The sequence below is a fragment of the Leucoraja erinacea genome, chromosome 13 (genome assembly GCF_028641065.1).
Source record: "Leucoraja erinacea ecotype New England chromosome 13, Leri_hhj_1, whole genome shotgun sequence".
In the NCBI taxonomy this organism is placed as follows: Eukaryota; Metazoa; Chordata; class Chondrichthyes; order Rajiformes; family Rajidae; genus Leucoraja; species Leucoraja erinaceus.
This window is the reverse complement of record NC_073389.1, coordinates 15,559,821-15,583,701: the sequence shown is the minus strand read 5'-3', so window position 1 is coordinate 15,583,701 and position 23,881 is coordinate 15,559,821. Positions and strand designations below refer to the sequence as shown.

Genomic DNA, 23,881 nt, shown 5'->3' with positions numbered 1-23,881 from the left:
GCTGGTTTACACTGAAGATAGACACAAAACGCTGGAGTAACTTAGCGGGACAGGCAGCATTTCTGGATTGAAGGAATGGGTAACGTTTTGGGTTGTCTGATGATGGGCCTCGACCAGAAACGTCACCCATCCCTTCTGCCAGTCTGGCTGAGTTACTCCAGCATTTTGTGTCTATCTTTATATTTTATATGATTTGTATGCATTACTGTGAAAGTTGGCATATCTGGGCCTTGCCTTGGTAAAACAATGCCACTTTTGTTAATGCTGAATGAATTGTGACTTCCAAGCTTTATAAAATGGGGGCACCTTGTGGTTGTAGTGAGACTTCACAATTTGTTGTATCCAGTAAATTTCGGTTTCCACTGAAAGCATCTTTAGACATTAGACTTTAGAGATACTGCGCGGAAACAGGCCCTTCAACTCACTGACTCCATGCCAACCAGCGATCACCCTGTACACTAGCACTATCCTATACACTAGGGGCATTTTACAATTTTACCAAAGCCAATTAACCTACAAACCTGTACGTCTTTGAAATGTGGGAGGAAACCAGAGCACCCGGAGACAACCCACGTGGTCATGGGGAGAACATACAGCACCATAGACAGCACCCATAGTCAAGATCGAACCTGGGTCTCTGATGCCATAAGGTAGCACCTCTACCACTGTGCCACAAGGACACAAAGTACTGGAGTAACTCAACGGGTCAGGCCGAATCTCTGAAAAACATGGATAGGTGAGATTTTGAGTGGAGACCCTTCTTCAGACTGATTGTTGGGGGGGGGGGGGGGGGGGGGGGGGGGGGGGGGAGAGAAAGCTGGAAAAGACTAACAAAACTCCCATTGGAGAGAGGACAACTTCTTCAAAGTAGGCACACCATGAGGAGATTTCAGGTCTGAAGAGAATCAAATCAATTATTTTCAGATCATTTTTTCATAGTTTGCTTCAGTTAATTCAGCTGGCAATCGGAAACCTTTACTGAATAATAATTATGATTTTTCTACATCATATGGCTTTAGCACGATTGGGATGTTCATTACATCAGGGACTTTAAATAAAAAAAGTGGATGTGGTGAATTGCCATCTAAATTGGGCAATGCCAGCTGCTTTCTGTGGTCTCGCCAGTTGTTAAATCGGTATTTATAGTTAATTGCTCATATCACATGATAGCAGATGATTCAACTCTCAGTCTGAAGAAGGGTCCCGACCCGAAACATCACCTATCCATGTTCTCCATAGATGCTGCCTGAACCTTTGAGTTATCCCAGCACTTTGTGTCCTTTTGGTACAGAATCCAAGCCAGATTATGAATTACATTATGTTGATACTGTGCAGTTTAATTATAGTGCCCATGTTTTCCTTGTGAAAAATATACATCTTCTAGATGCGCTGGGATGCATCCTCAGTGATGTGACCTGGGGTCATCGGGTGTGTCGGGTCTCACAACATCAGACACCCTCGCCCAGGGACCCAGCCGGGTTTGATAAGGCCCCGACTTGCATCCCAGCAGCAACCGCCCACGGATCAGCCACTGTGTGATCAACTACTGTGCAGGGTTTGGGAGACTCTGCATGGAGGGACTGGGGTCTGTGGGGTGATTCCTGGCCGGGCTCCTCCTGTGTTTCACCAAGGCCTGTGCGCTTCACCTCTTTCTCCTTCTCCGAGCATTTCATTCTTGCCTGATGGATTTTTTTGGCCATGGTGGTTCATTAGGCTTTTCCGTAGCTTTAATGGGTGTCTTTCGCATGAAAGACACAGACTGGGGTGCTAACCCAGCTATTCCCGGGTGCCGTCTTGTCTTGTGAAGGAAGGCATGTCGAATAATTCAAGGGCTAAACTGATTAGCTCAGTTGATTACATTGCCATGACGCAGAAAATAATTCCTGAAATACATTGGCGTACAAACATGCCAGTTGTTTTCAAGGTCTCCAGGTCAACAAAAAGCCATGGTCCATATTTAAGAAAGGAGGACAAATAAACAAGAAAATATTGCAGACCCTCAGGTCCCTATATGGTGTCAACTGTTGGGGTGGACAACAAAATACACAAATTAAAGTTTAGTGCGAGTGAGTTTTTAATCAATAATTGTACAGGGTCTCTCTTCTGATGCAGAAATTGCCCCCTGATTGTCTTTCTCTGAGCAGTGGAATAGTTATTCTAAGGACACTCCCTGGGTTAAATAATAGCGATGAGAATCCTCCGCAATCTGAAGTTATATAAATCAGGATCGCTGTGGGCTGAGATAGCAAAAGTTGCACTGGTAGGTTATTTAGCTGCAGATAAGTAGAGATCTTACTTATTTTTTAGATCTTGATTGGATCTGAATTAAATTAGTTAATTAGTATAGATCTGTCCTACAGATTAATAACATGCTGGAACACAGAGTGCCCGACCAGAGTTTCAGACGTACATTTCTTGTTTCCTGTTCACATTAAGTCATGAATCCCATGACTTGTTTTTCATGTGAGATGAACATGCTAGGTTCACTGTAGTATTCTGAGTTCCAAAATCGTGGTCCTCCTTTGCTGATGGTTCTAAAGGGCCTGTCCCACTTGGCCATCATTCGCGCGCCATTTATGCGACCTGCTAGCGTTTGGGTAGAACGTGGGTAGCGCGTGGGTAGCGTGGGGTGGGCGCATGGAGTGGTGTGGAGGAGTGTGGACTTCGTCCTGCACAAAACTTCGCGCGCCACCGGCCTGTCGCGTAACAGACGGCCAAAGTGGGATGGGCCCAAGTCCCTGGCGCGACGCAACGTCTCACCTCCAACAGCAGCAGAAGCGGGCAAACGATCGCCGAGCTCGGCCTGGGGCTCACGGCCGTCTCACCTCCAACAGCAGCAGAAGCAGGCAAACGATCGCCGAGCTCGGCCTGGAGCTCACGGCCGTTGCGGATCCGGATCCGCCCCCACTCCTACTCCCAGAGCGGGGCAAAGACGATTGGAGATAGACACAAAATGCTGGAGTAACTCACCGGCAGCATCTCTGGAGAGAAGCAATGGGTGACGTTTCAGGTCAAGAACCTTCTTCAGACTGAAGACAAGCCCTTAAGGGTGTTGCTTCCTGTGTTATCAATATTCCTTCTTCTATATATATTCTCCTGAACTTTCAAAATGATCAGGACCCTCATATCTAAATCGATCCAATTGAAAAAGGAAAATGGCCGAGAAACAGAGTCTGACGGGTCACAACCGAAACATTGCCTGTCCATTCCCCCACTAGATGCTGCCCAGCACACTGAGTCCACCAGGTTTACATCCACTGATGAAGGTGATCTGCCGACTTGCCAGGATGGTATCTCATCTTCCTCCTCAACTCAGGATAGATTACAGGTTTTAGTAAATACCTTCATGTCCCTTTTATAATAGAGAGACCAGAACTGTATGCAAGGTTTGATACTGGTTTAAGATCACATCCACACTCTTCAATTCTATCCCCAAGAGTTAAATCTAATTGTGTAGGAAAGAACTGCGGATGCTGGTTTAAATTGAAAATTAAATTAAACAAAATGCTGAAGTAACTTAGCTGGACAGGCAGCATCTCCGGAGAGAAGGAATGGGGGACATTTCGGGTCGAGACCCTTCTTCAGACAGAATCTAGTCCAGAGTTAAATCTAATTGGCTGGTTGCCATTGTATGACCTCCTGGAAGTTGTGCAACTGCTTTTATGGTTGGTGTACATTTACTCCCAGATTCCTTTATTCCTTGATTTGAGACGCACTTCCCAGAATCTGTCCTCCCTCCTGTCCGACCTAAATGTATTCCCATAATTATGTTAGTGATTCCAAAGTCTAAATGATTAACTTCAATTGGGAACAGCAGTGGTCCCAGTACTGATGAAACACCACAGCTCATCTTCTCTCGCTTCAAACAGCAGTATCACTCCCACCATCTGATTTCTGCCTTTAATGTCTCTGGAAATCTATTCTGCTACTCATTCTCCTCATTCTCCGATCATATTCGATCATGTGTAACCTTCCTGAAAGTCTTTTAGAAATCTAAAATGGATGTTAGCCAGTCATTAGCAATGTCCACTGTCTCAGTTACCTTTTCAAAGACACCGATGCTTGTCAAGCAGGATTTTCCCTCTGAAATCTTCAGTGACGTTCCTATCTGGACGTTCATCTATTGTCTTTGCATTAGATGTGATGTCTGCCACCAGTTTCTGGTCGCCTTGTGTAACTTCCCAGGGCACATTCTATTTCCCTTTCAAATATACTCAAAACATTAGCTATTGCCTAATCCTCTGGCACGGCACCTTTTTCCAGTGAATTATTAATCTTGCATTATGGTGCCTCTATCATATCATCACTAGATGATTTGAGACATAATGCATCTGGATTGGAGGTTTTATCCCCTTAGTTTATTTTATTTAATTTAATGCACCACCTTTCACTATTTTACATGCATTTATCTTACTGCTCATCTCAGCAACCAATACCATGTTCATTTATTCTATCTCTGTGGTTAACACATAAGTGACCTGATGGCTTAATATTCCTGCCATGTTCCTGTTGGAACCTATGATATTGTTCATGTATTTATTAACGGCCCAATTCCCTTTGATGCCATTTTTTGATCTTCTGGATTTGACAGCTTCAAGTTCCTTCGCGTTAATAATACCATTGGCCAGTTGTGGACCAACCACATTGATGTGACAGCCAAGAAGCTCTCGATTCCACCCCACTCCCCTGACATCAGTCTGAAGAAGGGCCTCGACCAAGAAACATCACCCATTCCTTCTCTCTAGAGATGCTGCCTGTCGCGCTGAGTTACTCCAGCATTTTGTGTCTACCTTTCCTTTTATCTAGTTCCTGCGACACAACTTTAGTGTGTTTACTCGTTTTGTGTGCTGTACTTTCCCAGCAGCTGAACGCTTTGTACTTCAAGACAATTATTAATTGCATTATCAGAAGATGAAAGTGGCAGTTTGTTGTCAGTTGGAAGAAGTCTCATCTGAAACTTCCTGTTTCAAAATGATTCATTAACCTTTGATGACAATTTCAGTTTACCAGTAGCAGCCCACACCGCACCAATGTACAGTTCCTGCTGCTAGTCAATCGGATATTATATATGGACAAATATAATAATGTAGCTTCTTTTAGTATTCTGCTTTAGTTGGCCCCATGATCATTTACAGAGAAATTCTATAGAGATTTGCCAACAAAATTGAATGATTTAATCCACACATCAAGTATAGAAGAATCGTCACAGTGGCGGGTGATGGTGGCACCGTGGCAGAGTTGCCTCTGTTTTTCACACAGAGAGTGGTGAATCTCTGGAACTCTCTGCCACAGAGGGTAGTTGAGGCCAGTTCATTGGCTATATTTAAGAGGGAGTTAGATGTGGCCCTTGTGGCTAAGGGGATCAGGGGGTACGGAGAGAAGGCAGGTACGGGATACTGAGTTGGATGATCAGCCATGATCATATTGAATGGCGGTGCAGGCTCGAAGGGCCGAATGGCCTACTCCTGCACCTAATTTCTATGTTTCTATGTTTCTATGTTGCTGCCTTCCAGCTCCAGAGACTTGGGTTTAATCCTGACTACGGTTGCTGGCTGTAAGGAGTTCGCAAGTTCTCCCTCTGACCGTGTTGGTTTTTTCCGGGGTGTTCTGGTTTCCTCACACATTCCAAAGTTTAGAGGTTAATTGGGTTCTGTAAATTGTTCCTGGGGTGTAATATTGAACTAGAGTGCAGGCGGATTGTGTGGGCTCGGTGGGCAGAAAGGGCCTGTTTCCACGCTGTATCTCTAAACTAAACAAAACCTTCCCATGGTAAAACAAAGGGACATGAAGCTGTTTGCAGAGCCACAAGAGTAATCAGTGGAGTTTCGGGGTACTCGACTTGACAAGGGAATTGTCCTCAACTCGTTCCTCCTCTCAGATACTCATTCTCGCTGCTGGCAAGCACTTTCCCTGATAACATCTCAATCATTCATCACAGGTGTGTATCTTCTGCTCTTCCTGCACAGGCCAGGAGACATGATAAAACCTTGCCATGAATGTTAGACTCTGGTTTAGGGCAAAGCTAAGTGCCTGAGTAGTCAGCTCCACAAGAGCTTTAAAAAGGAGATACAAAGAACTGTAGATGCTGGCATACAAATCACGATGCAAAGTGCTGGGGCAACTCAGCAGATCAGACGACATCTTTGGAGAAGGCCACAAGATGCTGGAGTAACTCAGCGGGACAGGCAGCATCTCTGGAGAGAAGGAGTGGGTAACAATTCAGGTCGAGACCCTTCTTCAGAGGTTTCGACCCAAATTGAGACCCATTCCTTCTCTCCAGACATGCTGCTTGTCCCGCTGAGTTACTCCAGCATTTTGTATCTTTCTTCAGTGTAAAACAGCATCTGCAGTTCCTTCCTACACAACATCTGTGGAGAACATGGATGGGTGATATATCAAGTCAGGATGAAGAACGGATGATGTTATTCAGGGATGCTGTCTGACCATAAGAACTTTGCTGTTTTCAGTTCAGTGAGATTTGCACTCAAGTATCAGTGGTTCGATGGTACTTTATTGACACATGTACCTAAGTACAGTGAAATTATCTTTTTGCATACAGGTCAGTGAAAATGCTGCTGTACATGAGGCACAATCAATAGTCAATAGTGTTTTATGGTCATATGTCCCATATAGAACAATGACATTATTACTTGCAGCAGCACAACAGAATATGTAAACATAGTAAACTGTAAACAATATAATAAATGAGAGAAAGATAAAAGTTCAGTGTGTATATGTACACATACTCACAAATGCACATTTATAAAGATCACACACATATATGTATATGTATCACACTAAGTATGAGAGTGTAAGATAGTAGGCCACATTAAGACCGTACACAAGAATGGCCACATTTTAGGCGCCATCTTGCACCCTTCAAGTCAGATTTTTTTTCAAATGTTAAGAGTCTCACCTTGGCCATAAAGGGCCGTTGCCCTAGAGGCGGCTCTAGGTCAGTGTGGCAGGGGTCAGCCTGGCCAGGCCATGTGTCAATGTCCTCCACTGCTGCTCTGTGGCGCTGCAGGCCGTGACCATTCCGTACGCCCAACCACTTTGTGCCCCAATGTATCATGGGTGAGAAAATGGTGCTGTGTAAAGCAGAGAAACTACAAAACTAAGAATGTAAGGTTTGGCTTTAGTTGGTGATTTACTAATTGAGGAAATGTCAGTGATGCTCTGCAAGGGAATCAGATGGTGAGCTCAGATATTCTGCCATTAAGTGAAGGAGGCTCGTTGCGGATAGGACACTGGCAGATGTGTGGGAGTTCACTAGCACTGCAACAGACAGAGATCTGCTTCAAACACTGCATTTCAGAAAGAGAGGCAGCTCCTGTAACATAAACCTTGACCGCAAATATCAAACCCTCCCGGCTGCTTAGTGAAGAAGTTCACTGCTGGCTTTGGAGTTCAGTTAGACTATTGGTGTCTGCTGGAAATTAAATAATCTCAACAACTGTCTCAGAAGCTGAAGTAATAAACATTCACTTATGTGGGGCAGGCAATGCCTCCCGAAGGGTCCAGAGATCCTCCCTGAAGAGTTCGGTTCAGTTCAGTTCAGTTCAATTTTGTTTATTGTCACGTGCACCAAGGTAAAGTGAAAATTATTTGTTGAGCTGAGTTATTCCAGCATTTTGTGTCTATCTTTAGCATAAACCAGCATCTGCAGTTCCTTTTTTATTACATTAACTTATGCATTCTTTTCAGATCTCTTTCAATGCTCTCCAAAGTTCTCAAAGTGAATTATCCCGCTGTTATGACATTGTAAATACAGCAGGTACACAACACATAGCAAGATCCCACAAACAGCAATGCAACATTGCGTTACATTCTGTGTTCAGATATTAGCTGAGTATAGAATATTGGTCAGGACATGATGAAAATCTCCCATCCACACTTGAAAGTGCAGGTCCGCCACAGATTTCCCGGCACCCTCGATTCCAGGGCCTTGACCGTATTATGCGTTTTAATTCTAGCCGCCGATCAGCGCGAAAGTCCCGATGAGTTGAGATCAGCCACCACACCTGGCCTAGGCACCACATTTTAGGGTGGGCAGCAGCAACAAAGAGGGTTGGGGGATTCAAGTGGGGAATGGGTTCACTGGGAAGGAATGAGCACTGAGGGGATGGGAAGCAAAGCAGTGTGGAGGTTGAAGGGTTCAATTAGGGGAAAGGGTTCTGGAGTGGGGAAATAGAGAGAGGGAATTAGGTCAAGGGAGTGGTGAGAGTGCAAGATTGTACATCTGAGTTCATGGTCAGATTATGTCAATGTGTGCGAGTGTGTGTGCGTGTGTGCTTGCGTGCGTGCATGCGTGTGTGTGTGTGTTTGTGTGTGCGTGCACACGTGTTATGTCTATGCAAGCCTCCAGTTGTCTTGAAACTCTTTACAATTGAATCTGCACCTTAGTCTGATCAAGACCATGTGGCAGCTAGAGTGTAATGCCAATCCCACATGAAAATACATCATGCACAGGCCTCTTCCACTCTCCACAATCCTGAGGGGCTGCTAAAAATATCACCCTTAAGCAGTTTCTTAATGCATGATGCGTGTATAGTCTCTTGATTGTACCGTCTCTCCTATTTCCTTCATCTATTTCTGTAGTTCCGTACATTAAAACCAAAACTGTTAAAAAATAGCTTGCAGGTGTTTCCTGCTCATCTTTTTTTTGACTGAGCTTCATCTCTGTGGTTTCAAAATCAAGTTATAATGGTAAGGATATTCACAAGAACCGTATCTGAAGCGTTGATCATTCTGTTGACTCACAATCAGAACCTCAAAATGGACAAGCAGACATTTGTGAGATCATGAGGCCAGGACCAAGTTAATCTTCCAGTTCTGTTGTGTTTTCCCACAGCTTGTTTACCTGCTTTTCATCCTTAAACTCTTGGTTTCGCCTCAGTCTTTCCATCGCCCTCGACCTTTCTATTCACCTTCCCAATGTTCGATACAATACGATAGAACTATTTTTGCGCATTGTTTTATCCCAGGAGGGAAATTTGGTCATAAAACACAACAAGATACATGAAACATGAAATTAAAGTGATGAATGGAAAGGCCAAGATTGGGGATGTACAAAGATTGGAGAGGGGGAGGGTTGGGTGGGGAATGGGAGTCAGTCTACAGAAGAGGGAAGAGTTGTACAGTTTGATAGGGAAAGAGGATAGGTGGTTGCAGTTGAGGGATTTTATTGGCAGATGGGTGGAGTAAGTGACGAAGACTACGGATGAAATGGTGACAAAAGGAAATTAGATAAGTAGGGAAGAGGAATGAAAAATAAAACCAGAGGGAGGGATATGGGTGGAAGGTGATGGGGGAGAGTCCATGTGATAAATATGGCCCTCTCTTCACACATTTCTCAACTTAACAGTAACTATTGTTCAAACAACAGAGTTGTTAGTAACCACATCCAGTCCACCAGTCCCTAGATTTTTCATACTTTGTTCTGAATATTTCTTGCCTTTGATTTTATATATTGTGTTGTTCAAGAGGAAGCATCCATTGTCACTGAAAACATGTGCTTTCAAATCACATGAAATGTCTTTATTCCACAGCCCATATCATATCACAAGTGTACACAGCTAATAGCAAAAAATATATATTTTTTCATAAAATCAAAACAGAAATATAACATTTATGAAATCCAAGATTTAATTCATCTGAAAATCATGTATTTAATTTGAAATATGAAGCATAATTTCAACACAGTAGGTGTATGATTAGCTGAAAAACATTCACAATCAAAAGGTACTGTTTTAATTTCTGTGCATGGTCAGAATAAGCATTAATGATTGTTGTCAGAATAGAACAAACCAGATGCTGCATCATTTAGAGAGTGTGATTGTACTGCACTGTACGGCATATCGCCATTTCCAATTTAAAAAATTTGTGCAGGCAGCAATAATCAACTCCCAGTAAAACCAAGGGTGATTTGAAGCAAGGCATTTTCACTACAACTGCAAGTGATTTGGATGATCATATTTACTTAAATCACAAGACATGTACAGATAGTTACATTCCAGGTCATTTTTTGTTCAGGCCACGTTGCAAGTCATTTACCATGTGATAATTATTTTGCAAATTAAATGCAGTTTCTGCTGTAGGTTCCTTATCAGTGGTCAATGCAGTCAATGCAATGTTCAATTTAATGGTCAATAGTTGCTGAATAGATCATACAATTAAAAAAGAAGCAATTATTTTAATAGCTCCAATGGACATTTGGTCTCAGCTATAAAATGTCTAACTATTCTTTGTCCAGTATCTCCAAGCCAAGATTGCCCCCTTCCTCCAATGCCTGACATGACATATTGCATTGTTGTCTAGAATAAGTGAGAAACATGAGGGAATCAGCCCAAATGTAATTCTTTCCAGGAGACACTAAGGCCTTAGTAATAATATCACAAACTGGTGGCAAAAACATTTCACTTTGCTAGGATGCTGTCATTGCTATTTTGTGCTACTGCGATGGAGAACTTGCTAAATTTGAGCTGTGTGGATTCCAGCAGTTTGCAGAGAGAGTAGAAATTTCACACTGGCAATGACTGAGAAAACAAAAGCAGTGGATGGGCTCCGGCTGCCAGTTATCAGCTGCCTGCTGTTACACCAGGCATGGACTTAACTGGAGAAGCAAGACACTGTGGATGTGGATGCTCTAATATGGAGTACCAAACAAAACTGCTGGAGGAACTCAGCGAGAGAGGCAGCATCTGTGGAGGCTGAGGTACGGTTGGCCATTTGGGTCGAGGCCCTGCATCAGGGTTTTCCACGAGTAGGCACAAAAAGCTGGATTAAGTCAGCAGGACAGGCAGCAACTCTGGAGAGGAATGGGTGAGGGGAGTGGGCGGTACAGAGATAAAATGTAGTCAGAGACTGGTCGGAGGGGAGAGGGGTTGGAGAGAGAGGGAAAGCAAGGGCTACTTGAAGTTGGAGAAGTCAATGTTCATACTGCTGGGCTGTAGATTGGGTCATAAGCATCTCTACTCCTGGAGGGAGTGGTCACTGATTGCAAGAAGTGTGGCAACTAGAAGGATTTTGTTAATGTCATTAGAGGATGGTGATTTATCTTCAGGGGGCTTGGATTTATGGATTGGGTTAATAATCAGAGAAAACGTTATAACAAGGGAGTAATCTACAGGTAGGAATTATGTCCAAACTTAATTATACATTTTAAGAACTTGCATTTACAACCTTGATCACCCAGTAATTTTGAAATCTGGTTTTATTCATGAAGATATCTGTAAATTTGGCGTACTAAACTCATTTGATTGAATTTCACTTGCAAGTCGCAGCAGGCAGTTGATAACAATGTCCTTGGCTTTGGTAGTTTCCATGTTCTGCTCTCGTGATATCTGCATGCTAATTTGGTCAACGTTGTTCATTATCAGCTCTGATTCCATTATTTTTGTTGGTGATGCACTGTTCACCATGCTGTCCATTATGTACTGCTTGTAGAGTTCGAGAACCTTCTGCTCGAGATAGTCGTTGAGGACCGAGTTGGTGAGGGGTTGAGAGTGTTGGATGATGCTTTTGTATTTAGCACTGCTGCTGCGCCAACAAGATGTGTCACCATTGGATGGCTTGTTTGTCAACTCCGACAGTTTAGGAGACTCTGACGAAGGAATTTCCAGCGAATACAAGAATGGACCCATATTTGCTTCATGGCTGCTTTGGGATGTCAGGCCTGACGTCTCTGAATCAATTGGCAAGACGTGATCTCCAGCGATCTGCAGGTCATTGTAATTGTCACAAATGCTTTTGCAACAGGAGGGGACAAAATAGGTATCCTTGTTGCTCACACCAGAACTTCCTGGGATGTCCACAACCAGAGATGCCTGCCTGGGAATGGGAGTCACCTTGGAGACCTGTAACAATGGTGTCACCTTCTTTTCCCGTCCACTCGATCTGAATGATCTGCCGAAGGACTTGCACCTTTCAAGAAGTGACAGAGCCGCATTTGATGAATCAGAATGAGGGCACTCCAGAAGGTCATTGACTGACCTCAACTCATGTGACATGTCATCATACCTTGGTTGACTCTGCTCACTCCTGCTTTCCCTTTGGTATTCTTTCCAGTAAGGAATTCCGCAGATGAAGCCTTCACTTAACATCCCTGTTGGGAAGCAATAAGGATAAAAGTAAATCACACTTGATGTGCGGATGCAATCTTGCAAGCTGAATGCAAACTTAAGGCAGATATTTTGCATTGGACTATAACCCTAAACCTGGGTGGCACAAGGGGGCGCAACGGTAAAGTTGTTGCCTCATAGCACCTGTATGTACTTCTGTCCTGAACATGGAGTTTGTACGCTCTCCCTGTGACTGACTGTATGGGTTATCTCTGGGTGCTCCGGATTCCTCCCACATTACAAAGGCATGCAAGTTTGTAGATTAATTGGCTTCTGTAAGTTGTCCCTAATGAGTTGGATAGAGCTAATGTTTGGGTAATTGCAGGTCAGCACGGACTCGGTGGGCCAAAGTTATTTTAAAGCATGAAAGACTGGGAAATGTCGATGACTTTGACGCCTTTGTATATCTGTCACTGACATTAAATATGCAGGTGAGGCAAACAGTTATGAAGTATGGGTAGAAATGATATGTTGATCTTCATTGCAAGGAACAGCAGTCGAGGCATCAGGATGTCTTACTAAAGTTATATGGGGCTTTGTAAGACCACATAGTTTGGTATAGTGTCGAGATGCAGCGTGGAAACAGGCTCTCAGCCCGCACTGAGTCCACGCTGACCAGCAATCACCCGTACACTAGTTCTATCCAACTAACCAGGGACAATTTACTGAAGCCAATTAACCTACAAACCTACACATATTTGGAACGTGGGAAGAAACCGGAGCACCCGGAGGAAACCCGCGCGGTCACAGGGAGAACGGATAAGCTCCATATAGACATTTCCCGTAGTCAGGATCAAATCCGGGTTTCCGGCATGTAAGGCAGCAGTACCATTGTGTCACTGGGCCACCCAAATATATTCCATCCCCAGGGAATATTATATGCCGGTTTGGCCTCTTCACCTAATAAAAAATATACTTGCAATCGAGTGCTCTTACCTAACTGGTGCACGTGATGGCAGGACTGGAGTATGAAGAAAGATTAACTCAACTTGGCCTTTATGCATGACTGTTTAGAAGTATGAAAGAAGATCTAATTGCAACCTGTACAATTTTGAGGCAAGGAGAACCCGTGGAATTCTCGACCATCGAAGGCTATGCAAGTCAATTTGCTGTCCATATTTAAGTGGGACGATATTTTGAGACACAAGAGGTCAAGGATTACAGGGGCATGGACCAAAGGATGCAGCATTGAGATATAAGATCACTCATTATAGATTTGAATGGCTGACGAGACTCAAAGGGTTGAATGACCATTTTTACATTGCTTCTAACCTATGTTCCAACAGTTTGCCAATATTCTCACACTACCTCAACAAATACAATTTCTTGGAGGAACATGCAAATTGGAGAAACAGCACCCCATATTTCACAGGTAGCTTACAACCCCATGGTATGAATGTTGATTTCCCTAGTTTCAGCCCCTGCTTTCCCTCTCTCTGCATTCTCCCCCACCCTGGTCATCCTGCTAGTTCTACTGTTCGCATCCATGTATCCCTCTGTTATCATCTTTTCCACAGCCAATGATGGACCATTGTGAGCTCCACCTTTCCTTGATCATTGGTGCCAGCTCTAATTTATTCTGAACCTTTTCATGCCTCTAGTTTCCCTCTCCCTTGACTCTGTCTGAAGAAGGGTTACGACCTGAAACGGCACCTATTCTTTTTCTCCATATATGCTGCATGACCCACAGAGTTACTCCAGCATTTTGTGTCTATTTTAGGTGTAAACCAGTATCTGTAGTTCCTTCCTATATAATTTCTTCCCCAATGTTTGAAAAGAAAATCACAATATTTCTGATGACAGACAAATAAAACTTACAAACTGCAATTGGAGAGAAGGAAGTGAGGCCTCATAGAGGAAGTGTGTTCTATTCTATGCACGGTGAATTTAGTAGAAACTATGATAAATACATTTGATATACTGTATTTTCTTCCGAAAATCAGGACATCCTGAAATACTTTTCAGCAAATGAAGTACTTTTTGTAGTGGCCATTTAGCTTGTTTTGTGTGTCATTAACTATGGCATGTGTCTTTACATTTTAGACTGCCCGTTATATTGTGGGTGGGATTTATGATATATTTTACGGCATGTTGGGAACTAAGTTTCTTGCATAGAAGCTTAGTTTTCAGTTTAGTTTTGGACGAGCATGGGGAAGGTTCACTCTTTGACCATGCGAAGTGTAACGGAGACATGAGGAGTTTTCTAATGTTTAAAGCGATATGCTGGAGTTCGATGAAGATTATAGTGTACGAGACGGAAAAATCTGGATGTACCTTAATGTTTTTCATCAACAATAAAGAATTTATTAATCAACAGGACTGTGTTTTGAAGATTTATCTGTGAAGAAGCTCTGAAGGTCCCCGACGGAGAGTTTGCATGCGTACAAAGACATTCCCCTTAACCACGTAGTCCATTTAGCGGCTACAGGGAGTAATCACTTGAACGATATAAAAATCTGCTGTTACACTTTTCTCTTGTGCAGCCTTTGTTGAAAAATGAAATGTGACAGGCAGTTTGCATACAGCATGGTGCCATAAACAAAACTGCAGCCGTGTATACTTAATCTTTGCTTTGGTGTTAGTGGAGAATCATTGGCTCGGCCACCGGATGAGAACTTCCCAACTCTTCATCGAATTAGCAGAAAGATGTCACTTACTACTCTCATCTGAATAATGGCACCCAGCACGGCAACACTCCCTCATAACTCAGCAGCATGTTCAAGTGTCAGCTGAGACTTTGTTCTCGACTTTCTTAAGTTCAAAGACATTCCAGTGTTTCCCACTGACCTGAACATTCAGAAAATCAGACTACACTCTCCTAATCATTTGCTGGGTAATAGATTATTCAGGAAATTTGTAAACCATAAGAACTGGTAGGTCTCCAGTTTGGTAACGTTTTCTATTGATGACAGTGACTGTTGGCGAGTTCTTAAATTTGGCTTCATCAGTTCCGGACTGGAGAAAGATGATGTCCAGTATTGATGTCCTGTGATGGATTCTGAAATCTAAATATTGCATGAATACAGGGCTGGCTTAGATATGATGCCCCTCATGAACAAATAACCCGATGATGTTGATTGGCACACAAGAAATTGATGAAGTAATAGAATGTTGTCTGAGTTTGCAGCACAACTGAACATTGCAAAGTTTGTAATTTCACAAAATTAAGTAAAAACATAAAAGGAAAGGGTGTTGCTGGTCGAGCTGCTGTCTCAAGGAACAATGAAGGACACGGCATGGAGGGAACCACCTTGAGGGAGGGGGAGAACAATGGACAATGGAGGACCCAGCGATGGGGGGGAGGGGGGGGGTGGTGCCGTGAGTGGTGGGGTAGGGAGGGGGAGAACAAAGGGGGACCTGGCACAGATACTGTGTATACTTTGGAAACTTTGTCAGCGTCTTGAGGTGGCGACCATTTGCATACCTAGGTATGCAAGCAAAGAATTTCACTGTGACTTGTCACATATGATAATAAAGTATTCATTCATTCATTCAAAGCACCAGTGATCTGGGTTCAGTCCTGACCCAGGGCTGTCTGTGCAAAGTTTACATATTCTCCCAGTGACTGTTGGGCCCCTCCCAAATCCTCTAGTTTCCTCTCAAGACCTGAACACATGGGTTGGTGGGTTCACTGAAAAGAGTGTGTGGATGAGTGATAGAACTTAGAGGGAATTGATGGGAATATGTGGAGATTGAAATGAGTTGGGGAGGATCAGTGTCAAAATAGGTGCTTGGGTCAAGGTATATTTGGTGGGCCAAAGGGTCAGTTTGCTTGCTGTATAGCTGTGTCTCCCTGAAATATAAACTAATGCTTTCACCAGTTTCATTTCTTTCAAATTTGTCATTAATTTAATCATTAAAGTGTATTTTATATATTACAATTACTTGCTAATTATAGTGAGGACGGAACATTCGGGAATCATGTATCTTTACTAAATGTAACAAAGTACCATTAAGATGAGTGATTTGCATTGTACATGGAAGGTAGGAGCCATTTTGCAAAAGTCTTCAGAGAAAAATTAACTTTGATTGAGATAATTAAATTAACCTAACATAATCTCTTTCGTATAAATTAATTCACTACAGTAACAGCACAGTTTAATTTTCAGGAATCAAGAAAGTCCAGCAGTTTGCCTCGGTACCAGTTCAATGAAGATGTGAAGTTGGATTTTAGTTGATAGCTGCTTGTCAGTCAGAGATTTATTGAAATTCTTATTGCCTCTGTTTTACATTCCCCCTGCCATAATCCAGTCAAATACTCTTTCAATATTAAACTTAAATGTATCTGTTGGAAGATGTTTAATATGTAAACCTCCTTCCCTATGCCTGCCCTTGAGATTCCTTAAATAAATATTTCCATTTAAAACCATATTGAAGGCATCTACTTTTATTGATTTCTAAGAACTAGGTATATACATTGCAACAAAGTCATTATCATAGTAATTTGATGCCATGATAGTGGGCGGAAAAAACACTGATTTTTATAATGTAAAATAAATAAATACTTTTTTTACGTCATTGATAAAGTGATATTGTACAGCTTTGAAATGGACCTTTGGCTCAGCTCGCCCAAGCTAACTGTTAGCAAACCTACTCATCAGTCCACCTACATTCTCAACCACAATTGTCCTAGCACTGCTCCCTGAAGGTCTGCATATTGTGAGTTTGATTTTATAAATGTGCACATGCTCCATCTATAGCTTGTACATTAACCTGATGAATGTTGAACCTGACTCCCAATGGGTTAATATATGTTAATCACAGAAGTAGTTGCACATCTTTTTCTTTACGCCAATATCTTATTACATGTTCTCTCGCTAGGTCCATGAATAGTAATATCCTGAACATTGCCAGAGTATAACTCAGTAACTCAGGAGTCAAAATCCTATTATGGTCCATCTAGTGCATACCAACTCAAGGGGTCTGAAGATACAGTAAATGGAAAAATTGATACTCAAGCTTCTTCAGTATACTTTGTGCCTTCACCTGTACAGGCATATTTCCCAGGAGAAGAACCATTGTCACCAGCAATGCTTCTGCTCAACATGGGTGATATTTACAAGCTATCAGACTAGTTAGAAGTTTATAAAGTTCGGGACAACTCTCTTTCAGTTCAAGTTGTTGTTATTTTTGATACAAATTATTTTTTTAACTTGCAATCACTGAAGAACCATGAGCAGGACTAATCTTAATATCTAGCCTTTTAGTCACTGGCTACATTCTGTGTGGGATAATTCAGTAAGTGTTCAGTGCCCTAATATCCTGGATGGCCAATGAAAATAGTTCACGATTCAGCAATGGGACCAATGTTGATTTGCAGCAACGTGTCACACTCCAATTTAGAATTGCAACAGATTGCCAACTGTTTAAACTTAAAACCAAATGCTACAATCAAATTTAAAGCATACCAAATAAATTACTTTGTGAAATGGAAAAAAAGTGAAATATTTTAATTTTCAATCAAGCCAAAATGCAATAAAATAATACTGCAGCATATTGCATTTTATTTAAAGGACTCTCTCATGTATCAGATACCTTTCTTTAAATGATTTCCTCTCTGTTCTGTGATAAAAGTCCAATTGAAAAATACTGAGTTCTTCAGCGGGTTAGTTCAAGTGGAGATATTTGCCCCCGTTCCATTACTGGCAATTTGGAAGACTTTCACCTAAATCCCCGCCTAAAATTACTACGTTGGCATGAGAATACGTCAATCGTTAAGGTTTTTAATTCTTTAAGGATATATCACATTTCAGATCAATTGTACAATTAGGGTTTTGGGGGCATTGTTTTTGGCTGTGCACTATATTTCTTTTTATATATGAATGTTTTGTTATATAGACTATTAAGGTGCCTACTGAGTACTATGTTTACATATTAATCGTGCTGCTGCAAGTAAGAATTTAATTGTTCTGTCTCAGGATATATGGCAATAAAAACACTCTTGACTTGTATGATGCTTTTCAGAATTGATTTGTGCAGTGGGAAGTACACTACTTGGGTTCAAAATATTTGCCACAGATTGAGAATGCCTGCTGGATTCTAAATTTCCAAAAGAGACTCTCGCCACAGAAATACCTCTATAAAAATGGGAGCAATTCTAAACATTATATGATAAATCTGTAACAAGATGTAAGCTTTAAAAAAAACTTGGTTATGTTTAAAGATTAAATAACTGTGTGTCAAGTTTCCCATTCATTGCAACTGAACTGTTTGCAGCAGGACCATGGGTTTGGGAGTTTGTCTCCTTGTTAGTCTGTGCTTTCAGTGTAGAATCCACAAACACAGAAATTATGAAGTTACTGATTGCTATTTCACAGTACTCATGCAAAAAATGTCAGGTATAGATATGAGGCATTTGTTGCATTTGCATTGGCAATGCAAGATAGCTGACATTGTTTAATAAAATAGTGCGAATATGAATACTTTTTTCAATTGTTCATCAATGAGTCCCATCCAGAAAACTAAAGGATAGTTTGCAACTGAATTATCCTACCACAACTAGAGAGCAGTCCTGAACTACTATCTACCACATTGGAGACCCTCGGACTCTCATTGATCAGGCTTTATTTTCTTTATCTTGCACTTAACGTTAGTCACGATATTCCCTTCAGCATGTATCTATACACTGAGAATGGCTCGATTGTAATCATGTATTGTCTTTCTGCTGCCTGGTTAGCATGCAACAAAAGCTTTTCACTGCACCTTGGTGGAGATGACAATAAATAAACTAAACTAAACATATTTAAACTGTTCAGAAAAATGAAGTTATTCGCTTACCTTCAGGTTGAGCTAAGTATTTTTACGTAATAGAGTTGTTCCACAGAGGCAAACCTCAGAGAGGAAGTTGAAGCTTCAGTTATTGATAAATATATTCAAAAAGAGGAAGTTAGCCGGAACGTTAACTGCTGCACATTTTTCAGGGTAACATCTTAAAGAGATATGACTGAACTGGGGTAGGCAGATGAGAGCATTATTAGGCAAGTACATGGGAGAGTAAGTTGGGCCCAATTGTTATAGGTTAAGGCCATGTTTGATATGTGGGAGTCACATAAAGGTCAGCTGATCTGAGTTCAGGTCCAGCATGTTCCAGAAAGAAGGAAGACTAAGGTTGGCAAGGATGGCAAAGAGGTTATAAATTTTGTCAAAAAGAAAAATGAAGTGGCTGTAAGGTTTGGGAAGGTGAAATCAGACAAGGCCTTTGAAGAATATAAAAGCAGCCAAATGGAAAGGCCAAAAGGGCACATGAAATATAATTGGCGAGATTAAAAAAAAGACCCAAGACTTTTTATACATACATTAAAAACCAGAGAAAAAGTAGGACTGCTCGGGGATAAAGGAGGGAATTTGTGCCTGGAGTCAGATGCAGCTGAGGTAGTAAACAAGTGCGTTGCATCTGTATTCACCAAGGAGCAGGACAGTGAGATAAATGTGGGGTATATTAATATGCAAAGCCAGTTTGGGATGAAGAAGGAGATGGTGTTGAGACTCTTGCAGAGTACTAAGGTAGATACATCTCCAGGGCCTGATGGAATAGTTTATATGAAGACTAAAGTTGCCCAATATTATTTTATTGTCATTTCGTCAAGCTTTTCATATTTCTATGATTCTTTCTCAATTCCAGAGCCAATAAATATCAATAATGAACCTTTATCCCTTCATAACACTCACATTTATTCCGGTTCCTCTAACCTCTAAGTTTGTTCCTCACAACTCACTTGTGTCATCACTTACTGTCTCTGGCTCAATGGTTCCTCAATCTAAGGACACCCACGGTAAATATATTTGCTGTGAATTTTTCTGATCTTCACCAATTTACCTTCCCTGCACTCCCTATTAGTTGAGGCCCTTATTCAATTAATATTGATCATATTTTTAACTAAATCTGTGAGCAGTTAAAATAATATGGGATAGAAATGCAACCATAAAATGCTGTTTATCATTCATTTAGCAACTGTGTTTTTTTCTATAGAATAAAACAATCATTTTTTAAGTCACTCTTGAGACCTGACATCATTTCTGCCACATATGCACAAGGTGACTTCATTCCCCCATAAAGAGCTCCTGTTAGAGATTTGAAGGGCACTTTTCCCACTGAGAGTAGGGAACATTCAAACAAGGGGACATGACTTGAGAATGAAGGGACAGAAGTTTAGGGATAACATGAGGGGGAACTTCTTTACTCAGAGAGTGTTGGCTGTGTGGAATGAGCTTCCAGTGAAGGTGGTGGAGGCAGGTTCGTTTTTATCATTTAAAAATAAATTGGATAGTTATATGGACGGGAAAGGAATGGAGGGTTATGGTCTGAGTGCAGGTATATGGGACTAGGGGAGAATACGTGTTCGGCACGGACTAGAAGGGTCGAGATGGCCTGTTTCCATGCTGTAATTGTTATATGGTTATATGGTTATATGGTTAGACTAAGACTTAACCTACTGCCAGGACAACTACATATCCCTCACATCATTATGTATATTGTGTACTGTCAAGTAAATTCCTCAAATATTTGCATGTTTAGGTTTATGATTATTAGTGTCATGTGTACCGAGGTACAGTGGAAAGTTTTGTTTTGCATGCTATCCAAACAGATCAAATATACAATACATAAATACCCAATTTGTAACTCTCCCAACCAGATCTTCCCACACGTACTGTTCTGGTCCTTCCCATTCCCACCGGGAAATATACAGAGTCCTAGATCTGAGATCTAACATCCATTCGCACATTACTGCAGACCCTAATGTTTTCCCCAAATCTTACGCACTGTCCTCATATGCAACCAAAGTCTGCGGCAGGGGCAAAACTCTCATTGCACCCAATTAAAATGCTCGTTTGGTGTGCAGCACCGAGATGCAGCGGTAGAATTGCTGCCTTACAGCGCCAGAGACCCAGGTTCGATCCTGAGTACAGGTGCTGTCTGTACGGAGTTTGTACATTCTCACTGTGACGGCATGGGTTTTCTCTGGGTGCTCTGGTTTCCTCCCACACGCCAAAGACAATATAGGTTTGTAGGTTAATTAACTTTGGTAAAAGTTGTAAATTATCTCTAGTTTATAGGATAGTGTTAGTGTACAGGGTGATCACTGGTTGGCACGGACTCGTTGAGCCGAAGGACCTGTTTCCGCGCTGTACCTCTAATGTCTGAAGAATGCAGGGGAATTTCTGCATCTCAGAGTTTTAGATTCAGATGTCATGTAAAAAACATTTAAAAACATGAAACTTAGGATTAGTCGTCCATATTACCGTGCTGCTCATAACCACATTTGGACAATGGAAACCCTTAAGCCTTTGCACCTGGTAAATAGTGTGACCACATTTAGGGCTCAATACAGAGCTGGAAACTGATTTAAATTCACCGAAAGGATGTGAAAGAGAAAAATGGTTAACTGAGAAATAAGAACCCAAAACTGAATGCTTCTTCATTTGGACTTGTGGCAGAAAATGAAATAGAAGTATGTTTGTAAAACTAAATCTAAGCAGGTGAACCATTTATTGAGGAAGTGAAATCTAATATTCTCATAATGTTACATCTTAAAAGCCTCACATAACTTGCTATTTACCTCAATATCATGATAGGTTGTAGAAATAAAACATGGTTTATTCCCTGTGTGGTATTTAGGTTACATTCAAGTGAAAGACGCAAAGTATGGTAATATTGAGCAAATAAATTGGAGGGTTTACCTGACTCGCTGAGTTACTCCAACACAAAGATAGATTTGTGTCTATCCTTGACATCCCAGATTTCTAAGCTATTTCAAGGCTTTCTATTCTACATAAGGCCCAAGTGTTAGCATTTCCTAAGAAAGGTTTTGTAGATATTTCAGCTAAAAAATGTGCAGATGGATGTCAGTATGTGCTCAGACATTTTGTAACAAACATGTGACACTGGCACTTGGCAGAAAGTAAAAATCGACACATCCATGGTTTGCATTGAAGTAAACTGAACTGGTACTATACCCATACATAGCCAAATGATGGGCTATCAACAGGAACTTGTTACTGGAGCTCATAGAATTTTCTATCTTGTAGCAAGTCCTGCTCTAATCACAATTTTATAATTATCATGCTTTCAAAATACTCCATAACCCCAATCTTTGCAGTCTCCAAAGTGTGTGCACGCCTCCGATTCTGACCCCTTGTTTAATTCCAGTGTTAATCAGACCAGAATGCCACAGCTGACAGAGCTGCTGCCTCACAGTGCCAGAGACACGGGTTCAATCCTGACCTCGGGTGCTGCCTCTCAGTTGATTTTTCTCACTTCAGGTGGCCCTGGCATTCCCTCTATCTATCCCTCCCCCACCCAAGTCACAGTAGCTTCTCATTTACACCCTACAAACAGCTAACAATGGCCTGTTTCCTTTATTATCGTTACTTTTTTTTGCATATCTTTCATTCATTGTTCTTTATCTCTCCACATAATCGTCTGTCTCTCATTTCCCTTATCCCTAACCATTCTGAAGAAGGGTCTCGACCCGCAACGTCACCCATTCCTCTCCAGAGATGCTGCCTGTCCCGCTGAGTTACTCCAGCTTTTTGTGTCTATCTTCGTGTGCTGTCTGTGTGAAATTTGCAAGTTCTTCCTGTGTGACTTCCGGGTGTTCCAGTTTCCTCCCACGTGGCCCTTGTGGCTAAGGGGATCAGAGGGTATGGAGAGAAGGCAGGTACGGGATACTGAGTTGGTTGATCAGCCATGATCATATTGAATGGCGGTGCAGGCTCGAAGGGCCGAATGGCCTACTCCTGCACCTAATTTCTATGTTTCTATGTTTCTATCCCAAAGACATGCACGATTGTTGGTTAATTGGACTCTGTAAACTGTTCCCTAGTTTGTAGGGAATGGGTTCGCATGCAACTAGAGTGAAGGGGTGATCCATGGTCAGCAGGGACATGATGGGTCAAAGGGCCTATTTCCATGCTGCATCTCTAAACTGAACTAGATCTCCAGTAGCCCTAAGTAGATGATTAATTCACAACAGTGATTGGGCTGATCACCAACGGTTATGAAACAAAATACAGGGCGGAGGTGCAGAACCTGGCGGACTGGTGCACACGTAACAACTTGTCACTAAACACCTCCAAGACCAAGGAGCTGATTATTAACTTCAGGAGGTCCCATAATGGAGAATACGCCCCAATCTCCATTTACGGGGAAAGTGTGGAGAGAGTGTCCAGCTTTACGTTTCTGGGCACTCACATTTCAGAGGACCTCACATGGTCCACCAACACTGCTGCGCTGGTCAAGAAGGCACAGCAACGACTGTTCTTCCTGAGGACATTAAAAAAGACTGGGCTGCCCCAACAGCTGCTGACATCATTTTACCGCTGCACCACAGAGAGCATATTAACGTATGGTATCTCTGTGTGGTATCTCAGCTGCACGGAGGCGGAGAGGAGAGCTCTTCAGCGCGTCGTCCACAGAGCGCAGAGGATCATTGGGACAGAGCTACCAGCCTTGGAGGGCATCTACCACACACGGTGCCTCAGGGAGGTATCCATAAAGACTCATCACACCCCTGTAACGGTCTGTTCGAACTACTTCCCTGCGGCAGACGTTACAAGGCCTTCTACGCCCGTACCTCCAGACTCAGAAACAGCTTTATTCCAAGAGCTATAGCGGCTCTGAACCGGCCCTGCTGAGTGCCCCCCACCCCCCCTGGACTGTCTCCCTCAGATGGTCACGACACACAGCTTATTTATTTATTTTACTTTTCTTTTTCATCGGTTGGAGCTACATACTAAATCTCGTTGCACTGACGTGCAAT

General features: G+C 42.1%; 1 protein-coding gene across 1 annotated transcript; it reads right to left on the bottom strand.

Moving 5' to 3' along the window:
• Positions 1-9,494: 9,494 nt before the first annotated feature.
• LOC129702653 (TLR adapter interacting with SLC15A4 on the lysosome-like) lies at positions 9,495-22,649 on the bottom strand. Its single transcript, XM_055644536.1, has 2 exons — positions 18,900-22,649; positions 9,495-12,106 (listed from the first exon to the last, which is right to left on the bottom strand). Exon 2 carries the CDS (start codon positions 12,102-12,104, stop codon positions 11,220-11,222), a length of 885 nt encoding a protein of 294 aa, XP_055500511.1. The 5' UTR covers positions 12,105-12,106; positions 18,900-22,649; the 3' UTR covers positions 9,495-11,219.
• Between the last annotated feature and the right edge of the window lie 1,232 nt (positions 22,650-23,881).